The 13,244-nt window shown below is 42.9% G+C and overlaps 1 protein-coding gene across 1 annotated transcript in view; it reads right to left on the minus strand.

The window, feature by feature from the left end:
• The window catches only part of atf6 (activating transcription factor 6), a 32,248-nt gene that overhangs the window by 11,725 nt on the left and 7,279 nt on the right, over window positions 1-13,244 (minus strand). Inside the window, exons 8-14 of the mRNA XM_083970014.1 lie at window positions 7,381-7,566; window positions 7,121-7,212; window positions 5,482-5,601; window positions 3,465-3,560; window positions 3,218-3,320; window positions 2,263-2,327; window positions 1,207-1,318 (exon numbers count right to left, since the gene is read on the minus strand). Coding sequence (XP_083826140.1) covers window positions 1,207-1,318; window positions 2,263-2,327; window positions 3,218-3,320; window positions 3,465-3,560; window positions 5,482-5,601; window positions 7,121-7,212; window positions 7,381-7,566 — 774 coding nt within the window. The remainder of the gene's footprint in view (window positions 1-1,206; window positions 1,319-2,262; window positions 2,328-3,217; window positions 3,321-3,464; window positions 3,561-5,481; window positions 5,602-7,120; window positions 7,213-7,380; window positions 7,567-13,244) is intronic.

The following is a 13,244-nucleotide window of genomic DNA, read 5'->3' on the forward strand; positions in this document are numbered from 1 at the left end:
CTCACTTCACTAAATACAACGTTTAATACTACTTTTATTTTGGTTAAACTATTGTACTCACTTTCCTCCACAACACAAAGCTGCTAGAAACTGAAGGACAGCTACTTGACCTGTAGAGGCCCTCGGATCGGGTACACCATTGCTCCCATTGTCCCTGCTGTCACCATGCCGACTCAGACCTAAGACCTTTGTCACTTGCTTGGTGACAAGGGGTCTTGATCTTTGACCACATGCTTGAAAAACGCCCACCCCACTGAGTAATCCTGAGGATTAAAAAGCTTAACATCACCCAGAGTATCCAGAGAGTCTAAATGTGGTATAAAACGTAATGCAAGTCTTTTAAACAATGACCAAAGGCATTTTCAATAGTAAACACATCTTACGTGTTATCAGCAACATGAAACTCAGGTTTACGAGGCTGTTTGTCAGCTAATACTTTCTGGATACATTTTGGCAGTAAATGTGTGTTTTTTGGCACAGTTCAGAAGGAATAGATGCGGCAACAAGTTCATTCAATGATGAAAAACACAAGACTGGAAGGGAAAGGTTTCCCCTCGCAAAGTTGTTTTCTTTTCGTTCGGTTAGCATTAGAGAACAACAGGATGCAAGCAGGAGAGCTCCTAAAAAGACATATTTTTTGGAAGAACGTAAACAAGCCCAAACTAATCAAAGAACTCTTTTTGAATGAGTTGTATGTGAATTAATTATATCAAGAGAGAGAATTTAAAACAGATTTGTGGTTTCAAATGTGGAAAAATGAATAAAGACCCAACAGATTAACAGTGACAAATGGTCATGCCCCAAAAACCTAAAATGTGGTTTTGATGATTGCACATTGGACTGGAAAAGGGGTCGTTACACCCTTTGGGCATGTGCATTTCACCCCCTCCCCCTCCCCCTACTTCCTTCTCAAATCAACCTACCCCGGTGAGGAAAAGACCTATTACAAATGATATATGATTCATATGTTACTTTTACCATAATTAATGACACACATTTTATTGTCGGTTTGGGGAAAGGGAAAGCTCATGACAGAGATAAATGGAGAAATGTGATGATGAGTGTGTTAAGCTGTGAAAACTTCCCCTGAAATCTCCTCTAACATAGCTCCATGTGATCAATCAACCACTTGGATTTAGTGTGGAGACAAGCGACTGTTTTCTCTTCTCAAATCAGTGTCACGCCCCTGACGAGGTTTAAACTTACTCTGCGGAAAGATACTACGTAGAAGGTGTCGCCGCGACGGTTGAGCTCATCAAAGAAGTTGCTATAGGTGTGATGAGGGGCGTAGTACACTTGTAGCTCACTGCCAGGGTTCCTGTGAAAAGATGAAGAATTACAGAAGATTGCAGAGATGTATGCAGAACGATGAAAAAAAAGAATAATTTTTTTTTTTATATCTCTGTCCATTAAACTCCAATTCAGACATAACACTTTCTACAGACTAGAAACTAGAAGCTGTGGTGAGGTCAGACTCAGCATGAACGCTTCTAAACAGATGTATACAGTGAAAACATGACAGATATGAGGATGAAAAGCAAAACTCTGTCATGCTATAAATTGCAATTTCATTCTGGCAAACGGGTGGCCACACAAGAGGTCAATTGTTTAATGTGATTTTTTTGGGAGGTATCATCTTGTTGGTCTGGATGTTTCAGAGCAAGAAACAACTAGGACAAAAAACAGTAGGTGGCCATAAAAAACAAATGACTCCATCCGTCTGATCTAAACCACACAGAGTAGTCCAACAGAAGAGGTTCTCACTGGCTGCCAAATGTCTATAGCAATGTATGTGGGTCATCCATACAAAAAAACGAAAGAAAAAAAAACTCTTTATCATAAATTCTAAAACCACAAGAGGATAAGCTCCAAAAAATGTGGAAATAAAACCAGAAATGTTCCATTTTAAAGAGCCGCTGATGTCATGTTCAACTTTAAAACAATGAAACATACCAGTTTGTTATGTCTGCAGTTGCTCGACATAATGGATGGGCAAAAACACAAATCCTGTACTGCTAACAATAAACATGCCTGTCTGCAACTCAGGTTTCAACTCACTGTTTTAGTTTGCCACACAAGAGGTGGTTTACCACACAAGTAGTCATTACTGTGTTGGTTCCTTTATCTACAGTATGGTCTACCCTGTTGTAATGCAGCTTTAAAAACAAATGAGAACTGTTCATTAAAGAAAAAACAAGCACTGAAAAATGACTTGAGTGTTTGAATGTGACATAAAATGCACTGTAACGGGATTTCACTCACTTTTCTTGAGTGGTTTCAGTGTATTGGACAGGTAAAATCTGAGCAGCGTCTTTCTCCTCTGTTTTCTGTAAGGAGAAAAAGAGAGAGCATTAACTATAATCTCTTTATAATCACATCAAGTAACCATTAGAGGGAGGGGAACAGGATAAGATGTTGGCAACACTGTATAACACATAAACACAGGCTCCACTCAAAACATTACAAGTGACTATCATTATATCAAAACAACACACACACACACACGCAATCTAGCTCTGAATTTTTAACCTATTACATTGCATGTAGTTCACAAATATTAAGGTTTTTATTTAACATTCCCTGTTCACATTACGTCAACTTTATTTGTGAAAACTGGCCAAACTGGGGTATGAAGAGTCATTCAAATGAGCAGGAATACAACTAATCCCTAACCCTTAAAACTGATGTGTCAATCACATGGTTTGTATAAATTCATATGCTAAGATATGTTTTTAAAGTAAAAGTGTGATGCTAAAAAAAGAAGCTAAACACAGGTGAGGAACTAACACATCTACCTTTCAGTTTATAGTAATATAAAGAATGGCTGTATACTAACTGAGCAGCTCTTGACAGATTGGCCTTACTGTGACAGAGGTTGAAAGAAAAAATCATGGAAAAAAAGAGCAGGGGGCACTAATCCTACAGCTCCCCTCCAAGTGTTGTGTTTACTTTCTCAGGGCTGCCGGATTAAACTCAGCCCAATAGAGAGAAATGAGAGGCAGAAAAAGGGAAGGTGTGAGTAGAGGTGAATCAGTGGTGCAAGATAAGTTTTTTTTTTTTCCAAAATCCCCCCAATTTAGACTGAAACGTAAAGGCCAGAAATACAAGAGAAGTTTGGTTTGTACGCTTTAATGCCAGCATGAGCATTGTGTATATTTTCTGCATGCACTGTTAGATAGGTTATCCTGTTTTCCCAATAAACGCTGCTGTGACTTACCAGAATGGTCCTGGTGGGCTTATGATTGCTGTTAGTCATGCGCCTGGATTTGGTCTGCTGCACTTCATGACGGTGGACCCAGCCCCTCAAATCATGGGCCAACCTGCCATTCAAAGTTAACACAGCGCATTTTCATATATTACCATCAAGTCTGGGTGGAATTTGTGGTCTTATGTAAAAAAAAAAAAAAAAGGAGGGGGGCTACACCTAGGAAACACATAAACACATTAAAGAGTTCATAGCTTACTCTATGCACTTGGTTGTGTTAACAGGAGGCTGGCAGGGGGGAGGGGGTCTGAGGAAGATGGGATCCTTCACCACCATCAGGGCCTTGTCCTCGGAGCTAAAACACAGAACAACTAGAGTTAACATGTTATAAACCTCTGTCATTAAGGTAAACTTGAAAGAATATGGTCACTATCTTCACTTCTGCTACTGAGTTGTGTGTGTATCTGTGTCATAGTTTAGAGTATGGATTTTTAAATTCTGGTCACAAATATGTTTTGTGAGGTGACATGATTTTCATCTTTGACCTTTGATTACAATAATCTTCTGAGTTAACCCTTGTGAAGGTTTGTGCCAAATTTGAAAAAATGCCCTGCAGGCATTACTGTGATATCACATTCAGCACATTGCATACATATGTACAGACAGATGTACGACCTAAAACATAAAAGGGCACAGAGGCCAATAGAGACTTACACATAGAGAATGGCATTACATTTACAAGGATGTTTGGATCTGAAATCAATGTAACAATTTCAAATAAACTTGTAAAAACCCAGCAAGGCTGCTTGACCTCAAACAGAGATTCAACACCCACAGTGAATTTGCTAATGGATAGTGCCATAAAGAAACAAGCATAGCTTCAAAGTGTGGGCAGTAATATGCCTATTGCATTTAACTGCAATAGACATATTATACTAATGACTTTTATTTTTACTTGACATGTGCTGCTGTGGCACAGCATCACACACTGAATGTACAAAGTTGTGTGTGGTATGTCCACATGCTGCTATAAATACTGCTCAGAGTGATCATAAACACATGACAGAGAACTGAGCAGGTCCGCTCTGTCTGACTTTGGAGAGCGACCCATCAAAAGCCTCCGTTGGTACCGTAAGGTGGGTTTAAATACATTATGGGTTAGTAGCAGCATATCACATGACATTTCTGCTCGGATATCACCCTGACTGTAATTGCAACTGTTACACCTCTCTGCAAGTGAATGATTATGCTGCTTGAGGTGCTGATGTAGACTGTCCACAGTCCGTGCCCACCTGCAGGGGGCTTGTTAAGAAAAATGTCTGCCATTGATGTAATCCCCCCCCTCCCCCCCAAGGGCCTCCATGATCTGCACCAAAACATCGACTCCTCCGCCTCGCGTTCCCCTCTCTAAACGTCCTGGAAATGGTTCTGCGAGACAACATGTCAGACCACGGCGGGCTGATCATAACTCTCATAACTCTAACTGAGGGGCCCATATTAACCTCCTCTCTCTCTCTTTCTCTCTCTCTCTCTCTCTCCCTCACACACACACACACACACACACACACACACACACACACACACAGCCACACCTTCCTGTTCAGTGGAACCCCAAGATTAGGTTGCATATCTCCCCCATCATCCTCCTCCTCCTCCTCCTCCGCTGTATTTGGTGCTGTCACCCCTTTTGTAAAAGCTAATGTGTTCCTTCCTGACTGCACAGCCGGGGAACCTGATACCGCAGATGAATGGTTTGTATTAACATGTGACATACCCTACGCAGAGATCTGACACTACACAGGCTAGCAATGCCATGCAGACATCAGATGTTCTGACCACCTTGCAAAACATCGTTTTCAGGAGATGGGGGTGCAGGTAACGCACCCAACAAGAATGTTATTTATGCAATTTACAAATGAGACTGCTGGGGCCTCTAGTGCATTTTAAAAAAAGAAAGAAAAACATATAACCCTTTAGAAAAATAAACTGTTACCAGCAATATAAAGCTGGATGTCAAACAAGGTCTGACCCCAATTTCCCACCTTGTTACTCAAAGCACAACTGCCGGCCAACTAGCCCGGGGCCTGGAGGCGTTTTAAAAGCATTCGTTTGGACAGAGTTGGTAATCTGCTGGCGCATGTGTTTACACGTGCCGTAATGAGCTGTACCAGCCCAGACTGAGCCCAGGCACAGGTGCATCCTGGTACACTGACACGATGGTTAAATACAGTGTTGTGAAAGGTGTTGTGGGGGGAGTGGTGGGTTGAGCTCATTACCTGCCGGCAACGTCAGAGGGGCCGCTGCCGAGGGGCTCGGGGCCCATCTCCAGCAGGTGTCTGCCGCTGTGCTGCGAGGAATAGACTTCCAGCTTGGAACCGGGCCCACCCTGAAAAAGACTGATGACACACAAGACGGGTGAGGGGAGCGCACGGAGACAGGTGAGGTTAAACAATCAGGACACTTTGACTGGAGGAAACAAAGTGAAGAGAAGAAGAAGTTGGTACTGGACTGAAATGACCAGCGAATTCCATGTGGCCCACATCCTGCGCACAGGAGGGCTTTTTGGTTTTTTAGCCAAGCAGCAGAATATGAACTCTGATCTAGACTGCAACCCAAAGCACGCCGCGGTACACACACAAGCAAAAACACACACAGTCTCTTTCAACAGCACTACTGCGCTGGGTGGCATTTTCATTTCAAAAGGATCTGACCTCAAAAGCGGACATATTTTACATTCCAAAGGAGAGCCTGAACACAAAACACAAGGATGTGATCACAGGTACTGACACACACACACACACACACACATAGTTTAGCTACTGTGATTTCCGCTCTGGTCACAAAACCAACTCATTCATGGGTCCTTTTTTTATGTTTCAGCTCTAGAAAATAACTGAAAGAGCTCGTTCCCAGCACAGAGTGCACTCTTGTTATCAAGTCCAACAAGTAGATGTGTGCGTCCTTGCAGAGAAACTTACTCGCAGGAGAAAACAAACATTTTTACAACATGAGAACAGAGAATCAGTGGTTACAGTTAGAGGTGGACTGTCAGGCCTTACACAATCCCTCCATCTGCTAGCTGGGTGGACTCGAGCTCTCCCTCCCCAGTGTAGTTTTATATAACTCATCTTAATTTGTCAAGATTGGTAATATTTCAAGCTGAGATAAGAAAAACTGTCTTTAGTTTAGTTTTAAACTCCTTTTGTAGCCTGAAATTGTTTTCTTCCTGCATTTGGAGGTGGTAAATGTTTACAACTCCACCCCACATCTCAGCAGGTTGTTTCCAGATTTATTCATTCATTAGTCACCAAGTCCTCTAAACTCTGGCAGCAACATCAGAGGACTGCAGTATACACACATGAGCAATATGACAGGGATGAGCTATTAATTGTGGGTTGTTTTAACAGTTGCATCACTCTCGGTCAGACAGTGCGGAGTGTGGACTTGTACATGTGCATTACTGCTACACTATTATGGATTGTACCAAAGGGAACAAAGTACACATCAATTTTATTTCTTTAACAATAATAATAACATTAACAAGCAAGTTGGCGGGAAAAAGAAATGGAGCATTATTTGTCAACTTATATGTTCAGGGCCAACATGCTAATAACCGTGTCAACAGTGTTATGGATGAAGTAGGTTCTGATGATAAAACGAACATATTGCCTCAATGGGAAACGTTCTGCAATGTTTTCAATTAACTTTTTTGTGCAATGTGAGGCGTGTTTCCCCACAATGAGTCATGGGGGCTTCCCATTTGTTTTCCTCCAGTAATCAAATACTTGTGCTTTCACAATTAGAGCCACAGTGCTCGCCTTCAAATCATCTTCTGTTGGTTTGAACTGGATTAAATCTAGTGATTGTGTTGTGGCACTCAAAGGCAACGCAGACATTCACCGTCACATGGCTCACCTCGTTGGTCCAACATTAAGCACCAGGAACACCAAAACCGCCATGAGACACACGGCTCTCCTCTTGGGTGCTGTTGTTTTGAGTACTCCGTTCTGCAGGGAAGATGAAGGAACCAGATTAAACCAGAAAATACAACTCACAGGTATAATGGATGCACTTTTAAGCCTTGAAGTGTTTTGACCGCGCACAGGCAGCCTTGTCTGTGCACAAGTGTAGACTGTGTGGAAGAGTTTGCAAAGCTGTAGCTCCTAGCTTCTCACCTCAGTCAGCAGGCCCTCCAGCTGTCTCTTGAGGTTGCCATTCTCACACTTGAGCACCTCATTCTCAGACAACGCCACTTGCAGGCGAGCCTCCAGCGAGAGCAGATACTCTTTCTTCTTCTTCCGCGATAGGGATGCTGACTCGCGGTTCTTTATCATGCGCTGCTGCCTCTGGGACAGCTTCGACTGGAGGGGAGAGGGAGACAGAAACAAGAATAGCATTTTGCAAAGGTTATTGCTCATGTCAAGACGTCCATTTCATCTTTCATCCACTGGACACCTATCCAAACAGGAAAGGGGGCGGTTATTGTGAGAAAGCAGTGAAATGACTGAGCCACCTGTTGGGCCATAGATCACAGGTTCCTCTCACTATGCTGTGACATAATGTTTATCTATGCACTCCAGAGAATTTGGTTAAAACTGCTTTTCACTCATGTGAACACAATCTCTCTGTGAAAGCATCTATTTAGAGTCATGAGGATCGTTAGGAAAAATTGACATGTGCACATGTGGCATGTGAAACAACACATTACAGTCAATCTAAGGTATGTTAGTTACATATGCTGCTGATTCCATACAAGGGCTGTAACATCACCATGTCATGCCTACTCAGGATGTAGTGCCCTGAACGAACTCCTTAAAACAAGAAGTAAAAGAAGAAATGAGACGTCTGCGATGGGGACGCTTGCATGAGAGAGAAACAACCTATAAAAAGACAGATGGCCTAGTGAGAAAGTAAATGGAAGAAAGGAAGGGAAGCGTGACATAAAAGCCAGGGGTGACGTTGTTATTCTCACCAGGAGAACTCCCCGGCTGCTGATGCCCCAGTTTACTACGGTGACAGAATAATAAATAGACATGTTCAAGATGTGTCGTGAGGTTAATGACACCTCTGCAACAAATCATGGCTTTAACATCGCTCTGAGGAGCCTTTAAGTGCATACGATCAAGCTTCTGCTTGAAAATATTTACACTCACATCCTCCGGGAGGTCAAGAGGTCTCATGCAATACCTCTGTTCTATATGTGAAGAGGGATGTGTTTACGGAGAGTGTCACTCTTTGAGAAATGGGTTCACGTTGGAAACACGTAAACACTGGGGCAGTATGCTATGGGACTGGATCTTTAAAAAAAAAAAAAGGCCCACTATAGTCAGCTTTAATTGCTATAATTAGACTTACATGCTCAAGTTGAACTGCAAATAAACAGATGGTATTTTTTTCTGTTTAGATTCCCTGGATGTGTCTATGTAAGGCTTCCTTTCAAATCATCTCTGTCTAAACCAAAAAATGTTAAAATATAAACGTGAAAATAAACAAATTAACGATTATATAAATAAATAAGAGCAGTTTGAAGTTTGCTTCCAGAGAGCACAAGCAGTGGGATTAATTTCCACCAGAGGTCAGTGAGCTGAGACGTGAGATCACAGTGCTGCACGCTAACACAAACGGCACATCTCGACACGACCTGTCGCAAATTAACACAACCGATCGCTGTGATCACCTGGACACCTTCATTGTCCACGCAGTCCCCAGCTACCCCTTCGCTGCCCTTCTCCAAACACAAACACCCTCCCTGGGGTAAGCCTCTAAGATCCTGGGCCTAATAGCCCCGCTGGTGATTAAGTTATTTGGATCCCTGTATTTGTGTTCTGTCTCCTGAGAAACCCCTCTGTCTCCCAGCCGAGATCTGGGAGCTGTGCCACTAGCCTGAGCCTGGGAACGCAGCAAGTAAGCAGTTACCAGGGAGTGGAGAGCGAGGGGGACTTCACATCGGCACCACAATGAGGCTGAGGAGGGAAACGTGTGGCATTTCTCAATAAAAGCCAAGTGAATGGGTGGGAGGAGGCTAACTCTAATTCTGCGTATAACTCAAAAAGTACTGAACAGTTGGTGGGAAAAGTCAGTGAGAAAACAGAAATCACTAAGATGCCCATTAGGACGGCACATCAGCCCAGCTGCTCCTATAGAACTGCATGGTGCCCAGCTGCAGACAGCTGTTGGCACGATGAGCAGCCCTGGGTGTTAATGTGTTATTTGATGATTGTGTTGCAGGGTGTTGCTGAGAGGAAGAATCTCTGCTGATCTGCTTCCGAGTAGTGAAAGCAGCAGGATCTGCCGAGGGTTTACTCTTTCCTTCTTTTCTATTCAGCATCCAAAGGGTTAGCTCCTCGAAGGGGAAGGACTTTCGTTTAACAAGTCGGGGTGAAAATGTCACCCAATTTTTTTACTGTAGGTCATAAAGCACCAAGACCTGAGGCATCCGCTCCACAGGTGGAATAACTGTCAACCTGTGAGATTTGATTCTTTCTTAGACTTTTCATTTTTAGGTACTCAATTCAATACAGTCTGCATCTGAGAAATTATAATACTGACTATAAGTTTTATAGATATGTTACAAATACAGAGCCTGAGGTTTTTTTTTATTTATTTACACCGTGATACAGTATTCACATGTAAAAAAAAAAAAAGAAAAGTTTTTTAGATGAAAGAATTAATAAAATTCCTATTATATTCAGAAAGAGGGGATTACCTTCTTGCCTTGCACTGCCCATAAGCATAAAACTCAAACTTGGTGAAAGTTTAGTATCCACAAAACCAGGCTTTACACATGAAAACATGAGCAGATGTGGTGACAAAAACATGAACTCAAAATCCTTTGAGCTAAAATATTCAACATATTTTCAACCAATTGAATTGCAATTCAAATGGGTGAACAACAATAAGATGTAATGCTGTTACGCCCCTGGCAGCTATGAGAAATCTGTTTCTGTATTTGTGTTGGATCATGAGAAATAAAAGTGAAAATTCAGAGAAGAACCCAGAACAGTCTGATGTAACCTTTCAGATAGCTGTAATGTTTCTAATCAACCTCACTTGTGGCAGTCCAGGAAATACTTCAAGGTGACTATTATTTTCCTCTGACTCAACTGTGAACTCTAATTTGAAAACACACTGTGGTAAAACAAAATGAAAGGAATAAAAGCATCAACTTCTTAGCTCAATGTGTGAGACCCTTCTATAACCAAATTCACAGCATGCCTTCCCGGGGTCCCCCTCCAGTAAATCTCTCTCATTCCAACTAATGGGACGATTTGTTGAGGCCTGCAATTCCAGAGTGGGCTGTTTTTCAGTCTAACACACACACAGACACACACACACACAGACAAAGGTAAATCTCCGGCTGTGTAGGAGCCCATTACTTTACAGTGGCACGATCCCTGATGGCTGTTTACAGCTGTCGCAAAAAGCTTGGTCCTGCACAACACCTGTCTGGAGCATGTAATCGTTAGCAGCCGTTTAACACCCAGGCTTATATGGGCTAACTATAGGCCGAAATACATTACCATGAGTAACCAATGACACACACACACACACACACACACACACAGATATACTGTACATACAGCACGCAGCAACACCTGGCACAAGCAGGCCATCTTTAACAGCCATTTTACACATCCCCCCGCTGACCAAGTGCACCACTGTGCAGCAGCTAAACCACAGTGAGGTTATAAAGTGAACACAGCTGTGGGAGACATACACAGCATGACACGGCTCAAGAGCTTGTCTGTGGGCCGCGGAAACAACTCCGAGGTCCGTTTGATTCACTGCACAACTGGTTCCTGTTTTCTAAAATGTATATATTTTACCTGAAAAAAAATCCTTTATTTGTCCTTTAGGATCCACTAACTATACCATCCTCTCACTGCTCTGCAGTCTACTATACCCTCTCACAATTAATGTGAACAGTCCCTGCCCCTTTATCACCTATTGTAAACTTTATTGACTTGGTTTGCTTTACAAGTGGCTCAGAGACATATTTGTTTTGGCCTCTGGGATTTGGAATTCCTTGACGTTTCTCTCGAGGTCTGGCACAAAAAGAGCTCCTCCAGACTTAAAGCAGAACTATGCAACTTGGCCGGAAATAGCTCGCTCCTTCGTTGGTTTCTCTTTTTTCCCTCTCTGGGGCTCCCCCACAGTTCTGGGAGGCACATGTCACTGTCGTAAAAAAAAAACTCGCCGCCCCACCTCCTCCACCCCCTCCCTACACGTGCTTGTGTTTACTGCTGAAGGTAGAGAGCGGTGTTTGCTAAGCACGGAGCTAATGCTAACACGGAGCTAACGCTAACAGGGAGCTAACGCTAACAGGGAGCTAATGCTAACACGGAGCTAACGCTAATACGGCCACACACAGACAAAGACACAAAGACACAGACATACACACACACATGAATAAAGGTTCCAAAACGCGAAGGCGTGTGTGTGTGTGTCATGATGTATTACATTATCTTATAAAAGATCCATGGTGTGTGTGTGTCTGTTAGCATTAGCTCCGTGTTAGCCACAAGCCGAACTTCATCAGTACAAACATGTTTCCATGGTTTCCTCCGACTTTCCGAACTCAAACCAATCACGATTCATGACATGCATGACGTCATCTGCGTTCTTATCTCGTACTGCCGTAAGGCAGTTTCTCGCGATAGTTCTATCCATTGATGAGATACACCGAGACGGAGGACTGATCTTGCAAGTGCGGTTTTCAGCCAGTGGGGGGGGTGAGCGCATTGGCCTAGACCCCATTCACCTCATAATAGGTCACTCTACCATCACAGTCACTCTGAGCCACAATAATTACAGCCGAAATCCTGCATTGTTCTGCTTTAATTGTGCCCATGATAATTGGACAAGTTCCTCTGAGCCCTTCTGAAGAGGTGACTGTTTTTACAGCCAGAGGTCAACCATTACCATTCATAAAACAACAACCACTTGTGAAATTTCATTTGAGGTTAATCATTAAAAAAAAAGCCAGATGGAAAACATCATTAATGTCGAGATAAATTAAGCATATTTGTAAAACAGAGCATTTTGACTAATGTTTTTGGGGGTTCATGAGTAATGCATCAGGGCCACACAGTGACCTATAAGATAATAGCTGAACGCTGGATCCATTTTCTGCCCCACCCACCCACCCACCCCCTGTCATCACAGAAATAACTACAGATGATTTATGTGACACAAATGTGACACATCTGGTTCTCCATAATTAAAAAAATCCAAATGATGCCTCCTTGCAGCCTCGCTGCCACACCAGCATGAGTTAAGATGGCAAACAGGAAACACTGTGAATGTGGAAGTCCTGCTCCACCCCCCAGAAAAAGACCAAGACAAACAGAAGTGAAAGGGAGAACATGTTTCTCAACTCACTAAAAGGTCAGACAAGAGCAAGCCATCAGGAACGGTTGCGCTGGAGACCGAAGCCTGAAACAACACAGAAGTTGCCGAAAGTCACGACATCTCCCTGCCTGCTTCGCGGAGGCTGACAGCTCAGACAAGAAGAAGAGGCATTTCCAGTTTACTCAAGCAACAAAGAGAAGGAAATCAGAAGAACAAACCAACCTCAAGCCTTTAAAAGAATATGACAGACTCTCCCACCCACAATAAGAGCAGTGCGCACAAAAGATGGGAGCTTTTATTGAAAGACCACAAGTTTTAACCATAAACAAAATATACTATAATTGAGTTTTCTTTTTTAACTTTTAAATCTCTGTGGCAGTCCCTGCTGCATTTAATAGCACCTTATACAATTCCCTGAAAGCTCTGTACCGCCCTGTGCTGTCATTATGCAGACCTACAAGAAATGAATGTGTGAGGAGAGCGACTGAAGGTCAGGAGACTGTGTTTGGGTGTGTGTGTGTGTGTGTGACTGTGTGTGTGTTCAGTATGCAAGTTTTTGTGAGTTTATTCTGTCCACTGCAGCTGTCCTGACATCACCCCTGAATGCAACACACAACGGGATCTGTCATCCACACGGAGAGTGATGTCCTGCTGTGACACTGTTCACACTGTCTGAACTGAAATTGCG

This window comes from Trachurus trachurus (genome assembly GCF_905171665.1).
Source record: "Trachurus trachurus genome assembly, chromosome: 4".
In the NCBI taxonomy this organism is placed as follows: Eukaryota; Metazoa; Chordata; class Actinopteri; order Carangiformes; family Carangidae; genus Trachurus; species Trachurus trachurus.